The sequence below is a fragment of the Melospiza georgiana genome, chromosome 14 (genome assembly GCF_028018845.1).
Source record: "Melospiza georgiana isolate bMelGeo1 chromosome 14, bMelGeo1.pri, whole genome shotgun sequence".
NCBI classification, from domain to species: domain Eukaryota; kingdom Metazoa; phylum Chordata; class Aves; order Passeriformes; family Passerellidae; genus Melospiza; species Melospiza georgiana.
In genome coordinates, this window is record NC_080443.1 from 12,382,594 (window position 1) to 12,404,652 (window position 22,059).

General features: G+C 39.8%; 1 protein-coding gene across 2 annotated transcripts in view; it reads left to right on the forward strand.

Annotated features, from left to right (window-relative positions):
• Nucleotides 1-22,059, forward strand: part of NFATC3 (nuclear factor of activated T cells 3) — a 64,360-nt gene that overhangs the window by 25,852 nt on the left and 16,449 nt on the right. For both annotated transcript variants that reach the window (XM_058034149.1, XM_058034150.1), the window contains exons 4-9: nucleotides 10,756-10,955; nucleotides 11,623-11,795; nucleotides 12,531-12,671; nucleotides 14,072-14,127; nucleotides 14,763-14,889; nucleotides 16,695-17,741. In XM_058034149.1, coding sequence (XP_057890132.1) covers nucleotides 10,756-10,955; nucleotides 11,623-11,795; nucleotides 12,531-12,671; nucleotides 14,072-14,127; nucleotides 14,763-14,889; nucleotides 16,695-17,741 — 1,744 coding nt within the window. The remainder of the gene's footprint in view (nucleotides 1-10,755; nucleotides 10,956-11,622; nucleotides 11,796-12,530; nucleotides 12,672-14,071; nucleotides 14,128-14,762; nucleotides 14,890-16,694; nucleotides 17,742-22,059) is intronic.

The following is a 22,059-nucleotide window of genomic DNA, read 5'->3' on the forward strand; positions in this document are numbered from 1 at the left end:
TCCCTCTAAAAAGGGTTGGTTAGCTGCATCCCATCTTCTTTCTTGAATGTCTTTCCTTGTTTTTCCATTGCAGTTCTCAGGTTGAGCTCTTCATCCAGCTTTCACGTTCCCTGCAAAGCTGCTCAGTGTTTTTCTTCTCACAATGCTGTGGCCTAACCAGCTGCAATTCTCTCCTTTTGTCAGACCACAGGGTTTCTTAGCACAGCAGAGACAAGGTCAGGTGCTTCTTAGGGAAGTGTGTGCTGCAAAGTAGAGAAATTTGAGGATGCCTGGCCTAGGCTGGGGTTGGAAAGCTGGCAAGACACGTTCCTTCATGTGGAGTGGTGTGTTGCTTCAGTCGGTGGAGGACAAGTAGACACAACTTCCACATGCCAAGGTGCTCTCAGTGGAATTTAACACATCATTAATGAGGACAGAAACCTGAGAGATTTTAGCTGACAAAATAAATCTTTCCTGAACTGCTGTGAACCGCATTCAGTATTGTTTAATTTTTTTCTCTGGGTGTTTGTCTTGCTCTAATATTTGCATTAAGGGAATTTATGCTGCTATTTGCAAGATTTGACAAATATGTAGGCTTTCTTTTGCTTACAGCACTAGATGATTCTAAGCTGCAGTACTGGATGCTTCTAACTGCAGTAATGCAAATTAGAAGAAACATCTGTAGTGGGTGACTTACACCAAAGATTTTAAAAGCTATTTATTTGCATTGAAATTGTGAAATACCTTGCTATATGAAAATGCTGTGTTAAAAATGAGGATGGCATTTATGTGTCTGACAGTCTTATACTTCAACACATGCATTGTACTGTGTCTCTCTAAATTAAAATGAATGCAAATGCAAATTAATATTTAACTTTGCAATTTGGGCTCTCCCAGCTGGACTGCAAATTAATTGTTGTGTTTGATAGGAGATAGGAAGCTGTTATGAAACAAAGCACTGATTTGTATTTACTTTTTACTTACTGCTTGGAAAAACAGCATGGGAAAGGCCAAATTTGGAACAGGTAATACTAATATCTGTAAGCAGGTGGATATTGCTTTCATACAAACTGAAATGTTTTCCAGTACTTCTGGAAGCTTATTCCAGAAATCCACATCATAGCATGCACTACTACTTCTTTCTGACTTTTCTTTTTGGTGCTTTTAGCTTTAGAGCAATCACTTCATGTGTGTGATCATTGCAATAAAGCACTCCACATTTTCCTGTGTGAAATGACTGCGTGTTTACCAGTGTCAGAGATGAGAAAGGAGCTGGGTAAAGAGAATAGAATCCTTTAATTGGAGCAGACCTACAGTGGTTGTCAAGTCTAACTGCCACATCTTCGGGTGCTTGAAGGCCTCTGTGCTTTTCCTTCTTACACAACTTGTTTTGCTTTTGAACATTATATTATAGAAAGCTGGAGTATTTAACCTCCAAACTGTGAAGCCTCTGTAGTTCTGCATATGCACTTGATGTATCATTTAAAATAAAGATTTTAAGATAGTACATGGCTTCAAGCCTTTAATGTATTAGTGCATGTCATTAATCTATTACTAATACTGTACCACACCTGTTGCTAGGACACTAAGCTTCTGACAAATTTGGCATCATCTGTTGTGAGTACATTTAATCAGCTTATTTCCAAATGGGAGGAAATTAAATAAGTGGAGCATCATGCTTTGCTTTGTATATCTCTTAACTTTAAGAAAGCTAATTCTATAATGATGTTCCCTTGTTTTTAGCTTTTTTTAATGCTAAATGTTCTAAGCAGCAGATACCTTTCATTTTAAGCTCTGCTTTCTTGGGAGTATGTTCCAGCTAATCCTTGTCATCTGGAACAGTTTCTTTTACCTTGGTGGAGAATCTGCATGATAATGCTGACAGTTTACACAGGGAAGGAATAAATAATATAGCAGAGAGGTTTGCAAGGAGAAAGGTGGCATGTTGAGCTTTTGTCATCCAAATGATGTGGAAATTTTGTAGTGCATTGCCAGGAGACAGCCTCTGAGCACTCCCTAATTTTACCATTCTAATTCATAGGTTAGAGTCTGCAATTCACCCATCTAGGAGCCTTTTAAACAAGTAGCTGTCACATTTTATCCAACTCCAAATGAACAGTCATCATTGCTTGAATTTCCACCCTTCCCACGTGTATAAATAAAATCATGTTTGCGCTTAGAATTTGCTAGAATGAGTTTCCTTCTGTCTGAACTGGTAGGGTTCTTCATGAGACCTCACTTGGGTAATGCTTATGATCAAAAACAGAAAAGCCTTTTAGAGCAGGTGGGCACCTGATAAGAATCTATTTGGGATAGTTTGGGGTTTTTTACTTTTGTATGTTAGTTTTCTGATCTAAATGAACTTTTCTTTTTTAAATAAACAACAAACTTGTCTTATGTATTGTGTTCCTGTTACTCATGTAATTTTCTGCAATTTTCTGAGCTCAAGGATTTTAAATTAATGACATCTTTTGGTAGTAAATCATAAAGGCTGTGTTGTGCACAAGAAGTAGTATTTCCTTTTATTTTTTTGTCTTGTTGCTAGGGAAGAAGGTGATGTCCATGCTGGTCATCTTGTAACCACACAGAGTGATGTACTGGGGCACTGTGGGCTCACAGCTGCTCCTTAGCACCTCTCTGTGTGCAAGGAGTGTCTGTCCTGGGGCCACTGTGGCAGTCAGGTGTAGGTATGAACTGTGATGGGTAATTGGTTCTACAACTGATGGTGTATCTGCAGCAGACACTGTCTAGAACCCACTCACACCCTGGGTATGCAGGATAGATTTGGAGTTAAGCTGTTTGGCTGTTAAGAATTTGCCTGGACCAAAAGTGTCTTTTTCCTGTACTGCAAAGTGCTTAAGGATAGAATCATTCTGTTCCTCTGCCATAAGCAGAATTATTCCTGTAGCAGATTCACAGTAACAGAGGAGGGGATGCATTGTGGAATCCATATGAACAACTCAGCAATTCTGCAGCTAAAAAAAAGATGTAAGATCAAAAATGAAAGCAATATTAAATAAAAGCCAGTTTATTTAGATGGCTACGCACTGCTACTCACTGACAAGCAGAGTTTTCTGTGTGAGGTTTCATGGAGATCTGTGTCAGCTCTGTTTAAAGTGATTGCAGAGCTTGAAGTCAAGATAAGCGCTGCTGTGGATGAAAAAAGTAAACTAATTGAGCAAAAGTAAACTCCCTTTGAACTGCTTTGAAAGTTCTGAGACAGGAATGTGTTCTCAAAAAGCCTGTCAAACTCTGCCTGAGTCCTGATGGAAGAAACTGCAACCAACAAGAGAGGATCTATCCAGGCAATGGCAAATGATCTGATAAAAGTAAATTAACAAAGCATTGTCTAAACGAGTGTATGTTTCCTGGCCTGTAATTCTGTTGCTGTCACCTTTTCCCAGCTGTTCCCTGTGGCTCATGCATGTAACTACTTGAATATTAGGTATAATATTGGAATTCTCCCTCTTCTCTATGTCCAATAAACAGCACTCTTTTTCTGTGTTTTGCAACCCTTCCCATTCTTCCTGCCTTCCACTCTCTAATTTTCATGTTTGTCTTGAATTTTTTCCTGGTTTGTCCCTCACCAGAAGGCAGGCTTGTATCCCAGCTCTAGTTGCCTCCTGTTGATTGGTGACAGCAACCTGCCCATAAATCTAAAAGGCAGAAAGTAAATCTCAGCCTGTGTGAACTGTGTAATGGGCTGTACTGGCAAAAAGCATTGACCTTTGGATGAGATTCTAAACCTATGTATCTTTCAAGAACAGTTTGATTTAGGCATCTTCTGCTTCAGAATCCCAAAAACAGATAGCAAAAGTGATGCCTGTACTCACTGTAGAAAATGCAATAATTGGTGTGAAAACCAATAAAAACAGTCATCTGCTTTTTGTATCATTGGTTTATTAAAGTTTTCTTTTTTCTACATGTTATGTGGGAATAACCTCTTCCTATCCCAGCAATGCTCGTCCAAAATCTCTCCATAGCATAATTAGCATTTGGAGTTGGTATTTCAGGAATAGCACCATTATTTTTCCAAGAGTGTGGTCGAACCAAGTGCACATGGATGGTTTGATGGCAGATTACATAGGACTGGCAATTCTGCACTCTGTTAGCCTAATACTGTTGTAGCTATTCGATTATATTCTTTTTTGTGTAATGTAAAATGGGACAGGACTAAAACACCTAAAAAATTCCTGAAGTCAGCATTTAAAACCCTTCCAATCCTGTCTGCAAGCAGAGTGTGTAAAAGTGTGAGATTTCAGAAATAGAAATCCAAGTTTTTAAACCTTGAAGAATGTTTTGTACATGTGTAAACACATGGAACCACGTCCAATAATGAACTGATATTTGCCATTACTCTTTTTGCTTTAGTCCTTTGCAGGATCTGTTTGTTTTTGTGATGACCTTTAAAATGTTTTTAATTGGACTTGTGCCCCTACCTAATAGTTTATTAAAGTTTGTTCCTTTTATCTGTCACTATTTTTTTCACAATTGCAAAGGTCTGTACTATTTTAAAGTCTTGAAGTCAGTCTACTCAATAAGTTTATTTAACGAAACACAAAGGATGACTTTTCTGATGTGTTTGCTTTTCCTTTTCTTTGATGGAAAGGTGCACCAAATAATCAAGCGACAGAAAATAGCACTGCACATCAGGAAGGGATTGAAATAGATGTTTTGGTTTAATGTATTGAACTTTAAAATCAGACTTTTAACTTCTTGTAACATTATAACCTCTGCAGAATCAGAATGAAATTATAAAAATAATCCAATGTGCTGTTAAGACTTTGTGAGCCTGCAGTTGGGGTATTGCATGATAGATCTGAATGGAGTTTCCTTCCATCAGTTTCTGCAGTCTCTTTTAAGCAGTCCACTGGAGATTATAGGTCAGCACTCACTGCACCTCTGCAAGGCTGCAAGGGATGACTGAGGTAATTTTGACTTTCAGTAGCTTCCCTGAGCTCTGCTTTCTTCATTTCATGCCCATGGTTTGCTCCAAGTTTTTCCAAATGCAGCTGTTGATAAATTCAGAATAAATTGTATCACTGGCATTAGTCATGGTGTCTTTTGTTTTAAATTATGTTCATCTTCATGCCCTTGGATCCTTGTCATCCCTTACTTGTCATCCCAAGTCATGGCTGATAGATGTGCTGCTGAGCTTGGCAGATAGCCCTTCAGCTTTTAAACCCAGCCATCCTCACAGTTCTTTAGGACAGCTGCTGCACACCACTCAAAAGGGAAAGTCTTGTGGAGAAATGTCTGCAGGAAAAAGTTCCATTGATCAAAGCCGTTCACTGGAACCTCTCTGATCCCACTGTCCAAAAGATTCCAGCCTTGTGGGTCATGTCTCCCTTTTCTCAGAGGATCAGACATTTAGATGGTTCAGTTTTTTCTTTAAATAATTTCTTTTTTAAAGAAATCGGCCTTTACTTTTGAAGTGGACTGAAATTTAAGCAGTGAAGGTTCTTTTCCTTCAGGATTGTTTAGGTTTCAAAGTGAGCTCAGTCTTCCAATGCAAAAGGAAGAAGTAGCTGATTCATGAGAACAGCTCTTTGTTTTCACCCTCTACACTTTTGTCCTCCTTACCTTGTCACTCTGGGAGTGTTCAAGGAATACAGAAGTCACTGAAATGCATCCAGCTGCTGTGAGTGTGTCAAGGGGGAAATAACTATTTACAAGCTGCCTTTCATATCAAGGTGTTGAAGAGCCTTGGAAATCTCCATCTGAATCAAATGCTTAGTAAGTGCTTGTAGGTCTTTACACAGATGAGTTTCCTTCCCTGTTCCTCACATGTGAGCTGAGGATCTCTGTATAGATACTGGTGCATTTGGTGAAGATGGATTGTGAACTTTAGGGACTTGATTATGTCAACCTTGCATTGTATTTCAAGACTGTGCCCTATTTTTAGGGAGGCCTATTTGTATGTAAAAGCTTTCTTTCTAATCAGCCTACTTCACCAATCCAGTAATGCCCTAAGCAGTGAATTAATTGTGCAAAGGCAAAGGAGCACTGAAATGTTTATCCACAATTAGCAAGCAAAAAAAAAGGCACATAAAATGTGAGTATTAAACCTCAATGAAAGTTTGATTAAGCATGGCAATTTCCTAATAAATGCTGGAAAGTTTTGCAGGAAAAATGCTTTAAAAATACAATTAAATAGGTTTTGACACCATCAGAATGCTGTTGGGTATCACAATATGCTTGATAGCTGAGCATAAAACCTAACTGATGAAATTATCTTTCCCCTACCACCACCACCCTATACACACACACACCCAGTTCCATGTTTTCTCTTAATTTCTGAGACTGAAACTGTAGGTGTATGGAATGCTGACATTATTTCTGGATTCAGTGACACTAGTAGGTATTTGGGGTTTTGGATATGTTGATTCAAAAACCCAGACTATTTCCAAGTATCCTAGTGATGTCTGTAAGTACCTGGTTACTGTGAGGTGTCTGTTTGCTCTTGGATATTTTTTCCAAGCTTTGTTGTATGTCTTAAGAAATGACACTTTTACACTTGAGTAGAGATTGGTAAGACTTGGCCTACAACAATAAATAGAAAACATGGACAGAACCTTCTTCATTAAAAAAAAAGGTGGAATGAGGAGGTAAAAATTTTAAGTATTAGAGACTAAAAAGAGTCTTCTCACAAGCTTTTCAAGTTGCTGTTTTCTTTAGACAAGAGCATGGAACCAATGATGTGTGAGCCAGCTATGGTCCAAATATAATCCACATGAAATCTGGAAAAATGCTAATTTATTTTTTCCAGGTTGATGCCTCTAAAATAAGGTGACCTCTTTGTTTTTCTCAGCAAGGAAAGGTTCTCACCACTGCCCCAAAATTCCAAGTTTAAATAGTGCTGTCTTTAGTGATCAAGTGAATCCATATAGTCTCTAGCGTGACAGATTTTTACAGGATTTTCCATGTGTGCATTAAGAACATAGCAGTGTTTTTGTTGCATAAACTACAGCTTCTTGATGATCCAAAACTCTCTGCTGAGGTGCCTGCCTGTGTAGTTGCTTGGTAAAAGCCCTGAAGTGGCAGTGCCATGCAGGGGTTTCCTGTGTGCAGTGTAGTAACTGTGGAGCTGCTTTGGCGTGAAGCCCTTGTGGCTTATCCTGTAGTGACCTTCAGTCTTTAGCCTTCCAGCTTTAGTTTAACTTACGCAGGCACTGACCTTTGCTATGGAAACGATATAGAAACACAAAAACAACTTGGCTGAGTTTCCTCGGCAGAGCAGTGGGTGGTGGATCAGGATTCTGTTACAGGGGAGGGTTTCTAGAGGTCACTGGTGACACAGTGCAGTAACTTACTGCTTGTCTGCAGCACACTGTTTGCTGCTCCTGGGAAAGTGCTATATCTTTTTTTAAAGTAAAATTAGCAATTTTTTGTTTGTAGTGAGCAGCTCTAATACTGCACATTAATGGCATAAGTGCTGGGAGGGGAGGTTTACCTGAAAGCTAGGTAAACCTAGGGCTCAGCCAGTAGTTCAGGTTACTGTTCCTCTGTAAGTGACCCATGACTGAATCTTGAGCACACTGATACTGTAGTGCCTTACCATAATGCTTCCTCATGGTGCTGATTCTGCAGCACTTGCCAGTAGGTTGTAAAATGCTGTTTATTTAAATACCTATGGTCTGTAAAAACACACTGTGTTCTTATTTGTGTATATTCTTTACTAAGGTGAACTAAAGGTTCATGGCTTCATTATGTATTTAAACAAAATACAGTATTTTTTCTCCCAAGTTAATTAAGTACTTATTTTCATTGAAAAACAATTAGCAGGTTGGGGACTTTTACTGATTTAAATGTTTGGGCTGTTCAACATACAGAATTGTGCATGAAGCAGACAAGGTGGTAAGAAGGCATCACCCTGCTGTCAATGAAATTAAGAACAATTAATATTTTTTTGAATGAGAGCAAAACTGTTTTTAAAAGGAATGCATTTTAAATGCCTAAATAAATAATATTTCCTGATTTGAAGTTGATTTGGGGTTGTAGTTCTCCTTCATTATTCTCAAGGTAGGTTTTGCATCAATAATGGCAAGTCAGTCTGGAGCTGCCAGCTTGCTTATTACACAAGATTTAAGGGGGAAATGTTCATTCTAAAGCATAGATTTGTGTAATAAATTTGGGGGTTTTCTATCCACAATCCTTTCAGCTGCCTGAGTTTCACTAGCACATCGGGCTGTCTGGTTAGCATGCACAGCCTGTTGAGCTCACTGGCTTTTGGCTGTGGCTGCTGGGAGCACAGGGACACTGCAGCCTGTCCCTGCTTGCTTGAGGCTGGGATATTCCCTTTAATGAGGCTCCATTGGTGCAGTCAGGCCCTGAATTACACTCTGTGCTGGAATACATGGGGGTTGTTCTTCCTTTCCCACTCCCTGGCTTACTTTATTGTCACAGGTATTGCACACATTGGTTATATTTATTCCTTTACTTCGTGGGGGGACGTGGTGTTTATCTTTTTACTTGACCTTGAATAAAAGCAGTAAATTGCCTGCAATACCAAGTATATATTTTTAAGTCTCTGCTACCTTGCCAGAGTATATGGCCATAGAGTCTCCTGGGCAATACCAGTGTGACTGCTGGCATGGGGGATGTTTTACCTTCCTAAACTGAGCTCCTGCTCTGTGTCCTCTGCAGAAGATGGTCTTCATGCACTTTAGAGAGACCAGCTTAGTTTTACAAGTGTCCCCCACCCTTCCTTATCTCTGGTATCACCAGTATCTCTAGAACTGCTGTGTACATGTCCATTGTTCAGCATGGGGAAGATTAGCCTTAATTGGAAATTAGCTTTGTCACAGTGACCGCTTTTGGAAGTCAGTCAAATTTTTGAATAGGTCTGGCTTGTAATTTTTATAATTCCCAGTATTAGAGTGAACACATTTAACTAACGTCACATTTAGGCTGTATTCCATTGTGTTAAGATTTAATTTTAACTCTGAGGAAAATGGATGGTGGAGTCACAGTGTTGAGAACTTGTGACAAGATGGCTGCTGTAATGCTAAACTAATATATGTCCTAATTTTCTTTAAATTCCTAAAATAATTCAGACTGATTTAAAAAAAAAATCAATTATTCATTTGGTATTTAATGAAAAAGACACTTCTGGAAAGACACTGGAGTCCTGCATCAAGCATAAAAAGGAACTTATGCATGTGTATATATTTAATTGGTGTAACAGTCCCTATGCTCCACTGTGATGGCAACACTAAGAGGAAAGTTCCTTGTGGTCCTGATGTTCCTGGAGTTTATAGTTGACTTCTGACAGTGAAGGGAGAGAAACCTGCCAGTACACTGACTGTCACAGGAGGTTCTTTACTGTAACCATTTACTTACATGGGAAGCAATTCTGACAATCTAGACTGTCTCCATTCAGTGGCTGAAGGGATAGTTTGGTTTGGTTTGATTTGGTGTTTTTTAAGTGGATTTAGTGTTTTTCCCTGAGAACTCCAGGGATAACATATTTGACAAAACAAAGTCTTTCCAGACTTCTGTGTAAACCTAAATTTCTATTCTTGACTGAGAAAGCTCTAATAAAAGTGACAGACCTGGTAGGTGCTGCCACTTGAATATAGAAACCAGGCTTTCATTTGGTCCATGAAACTCCCTGCCAGGAGTGCTGCACCAGCAGTGGGGCTGCTGGGTGTGGGTGTGGGTGTGCTTTGGGCTTGTGTGCCGCTGCCTACTGGCTTAAATTACTCTTCTAAGTAGGTTAAATTGACATGTTTTGTTTGGTTTTTAAGTGTTAGTTGTGTAAAGAGCTTGGATAATATTGTTGTGTGACCAAATAACTCTCCCTAGAGACAAAAACATTGACATGGCAAAACCACGTTTAAAGAATGACTGTCTGTCCCTCCCTCCCGTTTGAACAGAAGTTGATGTCAAAGTCAATGAAATGTAAATCTGCTCCAGTGCAGCTTAGCAATTATATAACTTACAGCCTGCATCAATCTGCCAGTTGCAGCAAGGTGAAGGAAAAGATTTGTAAGAAATATTCTGTAGGCTTCAGATTTATAATAACAGGGGTTAAAGGAAACTGGTGTTACTGTTGTTTATGTTTGTTTCCTTAACAAATTACCCACTATCATAAAATGGGCTTTTTCTTCTAGTTTCAGTTCATAATTTTTTTCTGCTGTTTCAGTGTTGCACCAGAGTTGCTGCAGTTAGCTCAAGCAACAGGTGGTTTTATGGTAACTGACTGCATTGGTGGTTACATGTGTATTTGAGAAATGGAAATATGTATAAATTACCATTTGCAGAATTTGGGGGTTTGAAGTATTTTCTTTGCCAAAAATAAACCACACTTGATTGTCTAGATATTGATTGAATCTTCTTGTCCTAATTTGATACATTTTCATTCACAAAACTTCTTAAGTTTAATAAAAGTTGCTTTCTATTTCACAGCAGAAAAGCTAAAAGTTTTTAGTATTTCTAGAATCTAGGTGCATCTTAGTAAAATTGGTAATTGGTAATTAAAAACATTATCAGAAATAGACCTATAGCATAGCATAGCTTTGATGTAGAAATTCTGTAGATTGAAAAATTGTCTTTGAGAGATTCAAAAATAATAACGATATTTTGACATTCATTCATTCCAGTAATTGTTGCCAGTCCTTGTGTTTGGTGACAGATACCTGTATTCAGTTTTCTGAAGTTTGTAATGAAATACTGCTGACTGCTAACTCTTTGGACTGGTTGTGTGTGTGTGGGGTGCACCCCCAGCTGCAGTGGGAGTCACCTAACCTTGCTCTATTCCTTGTGCCCCCTCAGCTGCTGGGCTACAGCGAGAAGCCGGTGAACCTGCAGATGTTCATTGGCACGGCCGACGATCGCTACCTGCGGCCCCACGCCTTCTACCAGGTGCACCGCATCACCGGCAAGACCGTGGCCACTGCCAGCCAGGAGATCATCATTGCCAGCACCAAAGTGTTGGAAATTCCACTTCTTCCTGAGAATAATATGTCAGCCAGGTACTTCACAGCATGAGTCAGCCGTTTTGTTGCTATGTGTAGTTTTTATTTTCTTCGTTTGTGCAAAGGTAAAAGAAAAGTCCTGTAAAATCAGCGTATTTTCCACAAATATGACTCATGATGAAGTGGCACATCTCTTATAGCAAGCCAGTGTGAGAACAGTCAGCAGTAAAGGAGCAGAGAGGTGGGGAAGCTCTTGTACAAATGTGTTATATGACCGAGGTTGTGTGTCTCATATGAATAACTGACCACTGTGTGGAATAGCAGCTGGGATTTGATGGGTACACTTTTTCGTTCTCTAGTCCTTTCTAAACCAGAACTAAATAGTGGTCTCTTGCTCCTTGTAAATGACATTTACTATGTTAAATAACTCACTTTGGAGGTTAAACAATGTGCAATAACAAATAATCTTTTAAACGTTCAAAAAAGCAGCAGCTGGACATTTACAAGACAAACCGTTTCACCAGTACTTGCTGCTGTTTCCACACTAAGCGTTCTTTCAATCACAGACATTTAAAATAATCCTTAAAATACCATAATGGGGGGAAAAATAGAACAGTTTCATTCTTTAACAAAAGAAAGGCTTACAGAGTGAACTTTGGCAGTAGTTTGATTTATTTTTTCCATTTCTCTTGTGATCCATCTGTCCATCCTCTCCCTTCTCCAGTATCGATTGTGCCGGTATTTTGAAGCTGCGCAATTCAGACATAGAGCTCCGGAAAGGAGAGACAGATATTGGGAGGAAGAACACCAGAGTGCGCCTCGTGTTCCGTGTGCACATCCCACAGCCCAGTGGGAAAGTCTTATCTCTGCAGACTGCTTCCATTCCCGTTGAATGCTGTAAGATTGCTCTAACTGTACATCTTCTATACTCATGGTTTCTGCATGTGTCAGGAGTAGTGTCACTCTGACAGTATTTATTGCCAGAATTATGTACAGCAATTGTGTAAAAAGCATTGTGTGCAAAGCACTCAATTACCAGGTTAATATATCTTTAAGTAAAGATGGTACTTGCCAACAGCTTGGAGGTTTAGAAAAAACAAGGGTTGGGCTTTAGCAACTTCAGTAGTGCCTGTGTATGAGCAGAGGCAGCTGATACATCTCAGTGAAAATACTCATTCTAAAGCTGATACCATTTCCTTGATAAGAGTCTTTAGCATGACTTTCCCTATACGGTAATATCTAGTGGACAGCTGAACTTCTAGAGAGTTGATTTGTTAAATGTTGGCACTAAGGAGTCAAGGAATAACCTTAATCTGAGTTTCCCCATGAATTTATTTTATCTAGAAACCACTACAGTAATTTTTAATCCAGTACTTACTCCTAAACTAAAAATTGAATTTGCTGTAACAGTAGAGACTGTTGGCATTCATGTCTTCTTGGTGTTTCTTTTCTGTAATTACGTAATTTCAAAATAATTTTAAAAGCAAAGATAAATCATAGACAAATATGATTTGTGTATGTAAACAGATGGTAATTTTAGTTTCATCCCTGATTCTTCAAGTTAGACTCATAAAATAAATGTCATTATGATTAAAATTGTAAATAATAATTATTCCCTTAATATTTCTAAAGCTCAGCGATCTGCACAAGAACTTCCTCAGATTGAGAAGTACAGCATCAACAGCTGCTCAGTAAATGGAGGCCATGAAATGGTGGTGACAGGATCCAATTTTCTTCCCGAATCCAAAATTATATTTTTTGAAAAAGGACAAGGTAAATACTGTCTTGCTGGGCTTTTTTTTTTCAAACCAAGCTCAGTATCCAAGCTTGATTTTAAGAAATAAGGATGTTTTAAGAGTAGTAATTGGAAAGTTCATTTGGGCACTGATCTGTGTGCTGGTTGGCAGTTATTAATGAAGTAGTCCTTCTGATTCAGGAAGACAGAGGGTAACTAACTCTGAATGTGTGTATTTGAAAGATGCTTTACAGATCATACCATGTATTTGCTCCTTCTTACAAAAAAATGAAAAAGTGAAAATGGGATCTAATTGAAATGTAGTATTTAGCATTGATGCCATGTTACATCTGACTCCCTAGCTAATGAAATAAATGCTAGCTAGAAAACAATAAAACATAAAATCTGAACAGCTGAAATTATCATTTTGGTGACTCAAGTGTCTGATTTGAACTTTCAGGAAAACAGTAGCAAAAGAAATTATTAAAACCAAAAATTTGCTAACCAAGTGCAATTTTTCTACATCTTATTATTTCTGTATATATGTAAATAAGAATGGTGTTGTTTTTATTAGCAAATACAAAATGTTATGTAATCATGTGTTCTGCCACACAAGCTGAACACCTTTGGGTGAGGCAGAGCTGCTGCTCTCCCAGGTTCCCTGTAACAGCACCCAGTGCAGAGGGAGCCGAGTGCAGGGTGCAGGGTGTGTGCTATGCCAGGTCAGGGCACAGGGAGGCTGCCCAGGTGATTGCCCCTCTGGCACGGGCACCTTGCCCAGCCGCGGGGTCTGTGGGTTCAGGGCGGGGAGCCCCGGGCACCGTGACCCCGGGCCGGGCAGGGAGGGGTGGCCTGGGTTATCTGCTGCTGACTCAGCCTCCCAGTCACCAGCAGCTTGTTTGAATAAGCACAAGTGGCAGCAGCAGCAGTTTGAGCACCCTTCAGGAAGGTTTCAGAAGGCGTGGAGAACCCTTCTGTGCCCTGTAGAGCCCTTCTGTACCCTGTAGAGCCCTTCTGTGCCCTGCAGAGCCCTTCTGTATCCTGCTCAGAGCCCTTCTGTGCCCTGCAGAACCTGTCTGTGCCCTGCCCGTGCTCAGAGCCCTTCTGTGCCCTGCAGAGCCCTTCTGTATCCTGCTCAGAGCCCTTCTGTGCCCTGGCTCTGCTCAGAGCCTCCCTGCAGCTCAGCTGCCTGTGCAGGACCTGCACGCTGGGCTGCACTGCACAGTCCTGCACAGCAGCACCTGCACTGGCTGTACTGCTGGAACGCCTAAAGCATCTCTCTAGTCTGTTTACAGTGTGTGTCTGTCAGTTTAACAGCCTCTTTGTGACTGAAAATAAATCCTGTTTGATATTAAGTATTTAAATACTTTTAAGATGAATTATTAAAGTGTTAAGAAAATGCTTTTTGCTTGAATTATTTGTAAATTTTTCTCAACAGATGGACGACCTCAATGGGAGGTAGAAGGGAAAATAATTAGGGAAAAGTGTCAAGGGGTGAGAAACAATTTTTCTTACTTTAGAAAGCTTATTTTTTTTAAATGTGTAAATTGATATTTTCATTGTTGTTCTGAAATTTAGACTTCATTTATTAAAATAAGTAGATCGCTGACTAATTCCGGCAGACAATTGGAGACTTCTAAATTGTCTTAGGAAGACTATAAAGTAGCCATTAAGAGGATGCTTTGAAGGAACTGGAAATAGCATGCTTGTTGTGAAAGCAATATAAAAAGAACTTGAAGATTAAAAAGCGGAAACTTAAGATAATTTTGCTAACCTGACAAATTTCTTCCAGTGCATTAAAATTTTTTTAAAAGCTTAATGATTCAATATGCAGTATTTTAACTGCTAGAAGGTTTTCTTGTGCTCTGGCAGATAAGCAAAGCATCCTTTATATGATATGTCTGTTTAATTAAAGCATTATCTTCAGAGCACTTGTGTTTAAAAGAAAATAAAATTCTTCAAATAAAAGTTTGCCTGTAGTACTGTTTCACTATGTAATGTGCATGAAGTTTGCCAATTTAAAAATATTAGGGTGCTTTAGTTTTACCATAAGTGTTTCAGTTTTTCTGTAATTAACAATTTCATTTGCTTTTAATGTGTAAAATTTTTTTATTTCAACTTTTCTATAGGCAAACATCATACTTGAAGTTCCTCCATACCATAACAAAGCCATCACAGCTGCAGTTCAGGTGCAGTTTTATCTCTGCAATGGCAAGAGGAAAAAAAGCCAATCTCAACGTTTTACTTACACACCAGGTATCAAATGAAAAATACAAAAGTGACATTTTATTTTGTTTTTTAAAGTGGACATACAAAAATACTCCAGCCAGTTTTGATCCTTTGATAGGAACATAGGATTAGCTTTGAACTGTTTGTAAAACAGTTACTAAAGCTTATCTAATTAAAAAGCTGAAAAACAGAGTAGTAAACTCCAGTACTGTGACTACAGCTAGTTATTTCTTCATTACACTTTCTACACAATAATTTTTGCATTCTACTTTTCTTTGAGAATGATGATGAATCTTAGAAGCTGCTCTTTAAATAACTCTGGTAATGACATGGTGGATAGTGAGATCATAGAAGAACAAATTTGTGCATTTTTTTCCACTCTCAAATGTCAAAAAAGAAAAAAAAAATAGGTTTAGATACAAGGAAGGTCAAATTATTTTTCCCCCACTCTGGATAGATTGCAGTTTACTGAGACAAATCAGTTTGTAACTTAGCCAGAAGTAAAACCAGGATATGTTAACTGCAGATGTAGTAAACAGCCTTTTCCTTCCCACTTGGTGTGAGGAAGAGCTTGCAGCAGATGTGCAGTGCCTGCTCCTGTCCTGCCCCTTGCTCTATTTCAGCTGTGTGCCCATTTGGAGCAGTCAGAATTCCCAAGGTGCCAGTGATGGTGGGGACCCTTTGGTGCTGCTTGGAGCACTTGAAGTCAGATATCTGAATGAGTCTTTAAAGATACAGATATTCATATAAACTTCTTAAAACTTCTGTATATGCTGACAAAGCCAACTTCCATTAGTTAACACAATTTAAAATAAGCTGTGCTCACTTGTTGTGCTCTAAAATTACCTACTTTTTAAATTTAGGCAGTGTTACCGAGGTGTCTGGTATGCCAAGTACACATTAACTGTGTTATCAGATTTCTGTGGTATTTGTCAACTGTTCTTCAAGAATATCAGCTCCTAAGATAGTTACACATCTATATTTTTGTTTGAAATATCTCTATTTAAATTATTTAAATGGTGGAACAAAATAATGACAGTTACTACTTAAATAAGAAGCAAGCTGAATTGTAACTGCAGCTGTTACTACACAAGCACTTAAAACACACTATATGTATTACAGTTCATTTGACTGTAATATTTAGTTAACTGTATTTTATAAAGTAGTAAATGAGCATTTGAGTGTTAGTATTTTTCTACTAGTACTTAAGATCAGTATCTTGTTGTGAGCCTACCAGTAGTTTAAAAAAATAAACCTGTAACTGAAAGTGTGTCAGTTTGTAGCTCTTATAAGAACAGTTTGCTGCCATCACTGAAATTGGGGAATGAGCTTAAAGAGCTGCTGTAATTAAAACGTGGTGCACTACTCAGGCTGGGGTGTGTGTTGCCAAAGCTCAGCTGTCCTTGTGATCAGAGGCTAAGGAAGGCCTGAAGCCTGCTAAAAATTGCCTTCACCATTTCCTAGTGCATGATACTGAGCTCACATCTGCCCATTTTCGGTGGAGCCCAGCAGCAGCTCCCCCCCTCTGGTGACAAGAACGTCCTTTAGATGAACCGGACTTTCTCTGGCTGCTTTGCAAATGTCTTTAAAACCATCCATTGCATAGGAAGATGTGCTGGAAGGGGAGATGCTTGCCCTTGAATACCTGCTGGGAGAGTTGTTCTGGCTTTGCAGGGTTGGGGTAGCAGGCACAGAAACAAAGGAGGTGAAAGCAGAGCAGAAGGGAAGCAATGACACTAAACGTGCTGCTGTGGTTGTTAAACAGCAGTCAGTGTGTATTTGTCACAGAGTACAGATGGGCTGGAATTGTAAAACTGTTTTACTTTTTTCAGTTATAATGAAGCAAGAGCACAGAGACGAGGTGGATTTGTCAGCTGTTCCGTCCCTGGCCCTGCCGCACGCGGGCGGCGTCCAGGGCCTGCACTCCATGCGAGCCCAGCTGCCCTCCCCGGAGCAAGGGCACCCCCATGACAATCTGCTGTCCACGTCACCCAGGAGCCTCGTGTGTCCCATGCAGCCGCCCTACACAGCCATGGTGACCTCGGCAGTGCCACACCTGCCACACATGCAGGGCAGAAACCTCAGTCCAAGTGAAGAGTGTCACGTTTTGCCTCCTGCCGTGGTTCAGTCTTTTCAGGTAACATCAGCACCTCCTGTGAGGCCTTCTTACCAGCCTATGCAGCCTAGTGATGTGTACAATGGACAGCCTGGCCTTCCCATGAACTCTGCCTCCGGCCCAGCATTCGATGCCATTTCATTTCCGCAGGACACGGCTGTACCTCATTTGATAAATCTCAGCTGCCAAGCTCTGCCACCGGTGCAGTTCCATTCTTCAAACCCAGGTTCTGTGTCAGCATCAAGTGCAGCAGGGCACGCCCTGGCACACGCAGCTCATTCGGGACAGTCACCTGCTCAGCTGCCGTCCATGGGATTCCACTGCCCAGGCACCGGGCAGGGCTCCCTGCCCTCTGCCATGAGCCGCTCCCTCGGCCAGGCCTCTCCGCAGCTGCAGCAGGTCCCGTTCCACCCTCCGAACCCAGCGGCCGCTTCTTCCCCGTCCCCGACAGCTTCGCACCCTCTGGGCCACTCGCCGCTGTCCGGCCCCTCTTCCCCGCAGCTGCAGCCTCTGCCTTACCAATCCCCCAGCTCAGGGCCCGCCCCGTCGCCGCCGCCCGGGGGCCGCTCGGGGCAGCCCTCGCCGCAGGCCGCCAGCCCCGCGCTCGGAGCCCTGGGCGCGGTGTCACCCCTGGGGCCCCACCCCGGCTGTGACTCCTCTCCCTTTGCGCCCGAGGGGGCAGCTGTGCACATCAAACCAGAGCCTGAAGACCGGGAATTGAATTTTCAAACCATAGGACTACAAGACATCACACTAGATGATGGTAAGTGGATATAATATTGCAATACTGGGGTTATAATGGGCATTAAACTACCAAGTGGGTGTGGGAGGGTTGTTCTGTTTAGAACACACTGCTCTTCAAAGAAGGAAATTTATATCATCAGTCATGGAGTCATATTTTTGCGTCCAAAGCAACAAATTTTTAAAACTAATTATATCAACTGTTTGTAGATACACAATTCAAGCATTTAGTCTGATTTGCCCACAAACTTTGGTTTTGTCATAAAATAAGGCTTGAGGATCAACTCTTACACACATTGACACCTTGTAGTCAAGAAAGTCATTTGAAGTCTTTTCTGATTGTGTCACTGATACGTTTCAGTAAAACTCATAATACGATATCTAAGTTGCATAGATGGAGTTTGGAGTCTTGTTTCTTGGAGTTGTCCCAGTTTTGAAGGGCAGGCTGGTGTTTTGATAATCTATCACTTGCATTTTGGCACTGTCTTGGTCTCCTCACAGACATTCTGTAGATACTGTCATCATTCAGCACCTCTGTTCACAGTGGCTGTTTGCTTTCTCCACTCTGACTACCTTTTTGAGAAGTTCACTTGTTTAACATAAACAGAACAAGGACATTATAATGCTAAAGGCCAGACTATAAAGGACTGTATTGTAAATATTTGGGCAATTTTAAAAATTTAGTTATTAATTAAATAGTTATTTTCCAAAGAAGTGAAAAAAGAAAAATATTAGATCCTAAACATCAGACTTTGAGGTGTAGATGCAAAGCAACTTAAAGAATATGTCATGCTAATAAAGTCTGGAAGAACAGAAGGCCTAGCCTTAAAAGTTGTGTAAAATGTGTTTGATTTTGATGAACGGAATTGTGCCAGTGTCTCTTTTCTAAAGTAGTCGTAAATGTTGTGGTTTAGGGTTTTTTTTACCATCCCTGGTAATTACTTAATTGCATCAGCAGTAGAATAAAGACTTAAGTGTAGGCCATCTGTTAAGTATCTGTGTCAGTCCCAACTCCCTGCATAAATTGAGCTTTGCTATTGTTACCTCCAGACAGTAGTAATAAAATTTAGTAAGAAATGCCTTTAAAGACATGGCACAGTAGGAGGAAAACGAGAGAAACCAGTCTAGTTGAGCTTTCAGTTCAATAGCCACCTTAATTAAACAAAGCTCTCTTTTTAGAAACACTGTTTATCAATCAACTTAAGTTTATTTAGAAAGGAAGGAAGAGACTGATTCTATCAAGGACTTGCTGAGGGGAGAAAAGCAAGGCTTTATGAAACAGCATGCAGCAAAAAAATAGCATTTTGTACTTCTGTATAGAGGAACAAGAGGGAAATCTAATGTTTCAAGAAGTGTCAGGTTAGAACCTACCTTCTTCTCATCCTTCTTCTCTCCACACCCACAAAAAAAAGTAGAAACAAATCAAATATAACTGAATACTGTGGTTAGACTGTTCACAAAGTAAGCAGAAGTGTTTAGCACTTATGAATATCTTGGCAGTTTGTTTATACTTGTTCAGAAATCAAAATGGATGCACAGTAAAAAGGTTTTTTTCTCTGTCACAATTATTTGTTGCTTTTTGATACTATTTCCATTGCTTAGCACTGAAAGCACTGCCTTGTTCTGTGCTGACAAAGCCATGGAATCACAGGAGAAGCTGTTGGAGCCCCACTGGATGCGTGGCCACTTGCTGATGGTTCAGAGTACAATGAACATGGGAGTCAAATGGCCACAGCTTAATTAACTTCTTTTTTTAAGTGATTGTTGTAGAAAGTTAAAGTTCTGATAACTGCAGATTAAACATACTTCATGTGTGGAGAACTGAGCATGGATTTAAGTGCTGAGCTTGCCCTTGGCAGCAGCCCTGGGTTTGTGAGCAGCGCCTTTCCCTTCCACATGCGATGATTTCCTGGGGTTGGGTTTGGGGCTTGTTTGCCTTTCCAATCTGCAAATACAAATCAGATGTTGAGCATGAAACCTGCTGTTCCCAAAGTCTGGAAGGGCACAGGGACAAGAAGCAAAACTGCTCAGTTCTCTCAATGTGAGTGAATACTTCCTCTGCTTAATCAGCTTTAAGGGAAAAAAACCCCCCATGTTTAGACAAGAACATTTTTTCAATAATTTATCTGACATATTACTCTAGTTTAAAAAACAATTCTAAAATTTCTTTTTCTTGTATAATTGAATTTTAGTTTCTGTACAAATAGTGCCAAGCACAAATAGCAAATAGGCTATTCTACAATAATGTTATAACAATTAAAGAAAAAAATCCAAACATAATTACATACATAAAATGAGTGTTGTTACAATATGTTCTCCCAACTAATACATCAAACCTGAAAGCTCTACTTAGTTGGCAAATAGGTTTTTGAAGGTTACCAATTAAGGCAAATAAACCTCTCAAAAATAAAACACTAAGGCAAAGCCAGTTGAAAATTCTTTAAATCATGTCTGGCTTACCGGCCTTAAATATTTAAATCAGTATTCTTAAAATAAACAAAAAACTCTGAGAGCATAAATCATCTTCTTTCTTTTAAGTAATGTATACTGTTTCAAAATTAAAATAGTATCTATTTCTTTGCCAAGAAAATAAAATATTTCAAGAAATATTTTACAAAATTTCAGTGTAGTATGGAAGTGCTACCCCATGATAAATAAATCACAGAATTACTGTGTATCTTGACAGAATTGAATTTAAAATTCTTAAAGACAAAATCCCAATTAAAAAACCCACAAAACTGAGAAATCCCCACCTCCAGATGTGACTGTGTGCATATTAGTTACATAAATTCATTTAAGTAAGACCCCTAGAAATGACTCTTACTGCCTCTTCAACCAACATTCAGGTGTTTTCTTAAAACCACACCAAAACCCCTTCCCAGTCACTGCCTAATGCAGAGCTACAAAGCTGCTCCATCCATCTGTGCTCAAGTCAAGAGCATCTGGATTAGTCTTGATCCAGCATCTCCTGGAAGGTAGAACACGTTTGCATCTTCCCTGCAAAGTCCAAGGTGTTTGCCAGTGACCAGATGGAGAACCTTTTGAAATGTTGCTGTGTTCCTTTGCCCTTTCCCTGGCTCTGTTCACTCTGTGGTTGAACACAGGTTACACAATGGAAGGACAGATCCTGCCCATGTGTCTGGCAAAGGACTTTCCTTTCCTTCCTTTCCTTCCTTTCCTTCCTTTCCTTCCTGCTTCTTTCCTTTCTCCCCCCCATACTGAACTTTGTGTGACTCTTCATTGTCTTGTTTTTCAGGAGGACCTTGTTGATATCCTTAGACTTTTCTAATGTCCACCTTGAATTTGCTTTTATGTTTTGTTTCCCCTCTTCCTATCCTTGCATCCTACAGGGAAACCTAATTCACTTGAAACAAGGGATCAAAATGCATGAGGTCACATAGATGCAAAATTCAAATTACAGTATAAAAAAATATTTGAAACATAACACAATTTCAAAGTAGTATTGTGTGCTACTACTTCAAAGGCATTCTGAAAAGTTCTCTTTTCTGCTTAGGTTTTGCAGTTGTGAGGTTGCACAAACTCAGAAACTTTTGGGCTGGAACTAAGTAAAAACAGCTCCATGCACTTTTATTTGTCCCCTCTACCTTTTCTGTCTCTCAGTGTGTTGGAACTTTTTTCCCCTCAGCATCTCTCAGCAAGTCAGCCCTCTGGCCAACAGCTCAGGTTAACATTTCCCTGGACAGACAGTGTAGTTTTAGGGCTGCAAACAGATACAAACAAGGCAGCTGAAGTGACAGGAAACAGGCAGTTGGTCATGTCTGGCCTTTCCCATATCCATCATCCATACTGCTGCACAGCCATCTAATAAAGTTTCTTCCCCACTTCAAAGAAAAGCTACCCAAAGTTAGACTCAGTCTGGTTATATGATGTGGCTTAATTAATCCACCCCCTCTCTTTTTAAAAAGTGCTCCTAATGTAATGGTTTACCTATTCCCACTGTCAGGTTTTAGGTTTAAAACTGTTCCAGTACTGTTGTTCTCAAATTTAATCTTTTATGGTTTCCAGTTTAGGAGGGAATTTACCTTGGATTTCATGGCTTTCTACAGTGATGACATTTCTAACATGTACACCTGTATTTAACCATTTTTAAGGTATTATTTGGCTAGATTCAGCAAATCAGGATGACCTTCTACTAATCCTCTTATATTTTGTTACTCATTGCATCTCCATTACATAAAGCTGGAGATTAGAAAATCCAGTATGTGCATTTACTATAAATCATAACCAGAAATCCCCTAAGCACTTTGTGTATATAAAGCAATGAGGCTGCTTTGTCAGACACATTCCATGTAGAACTCTAGGCTGGTAGCATTCATTCA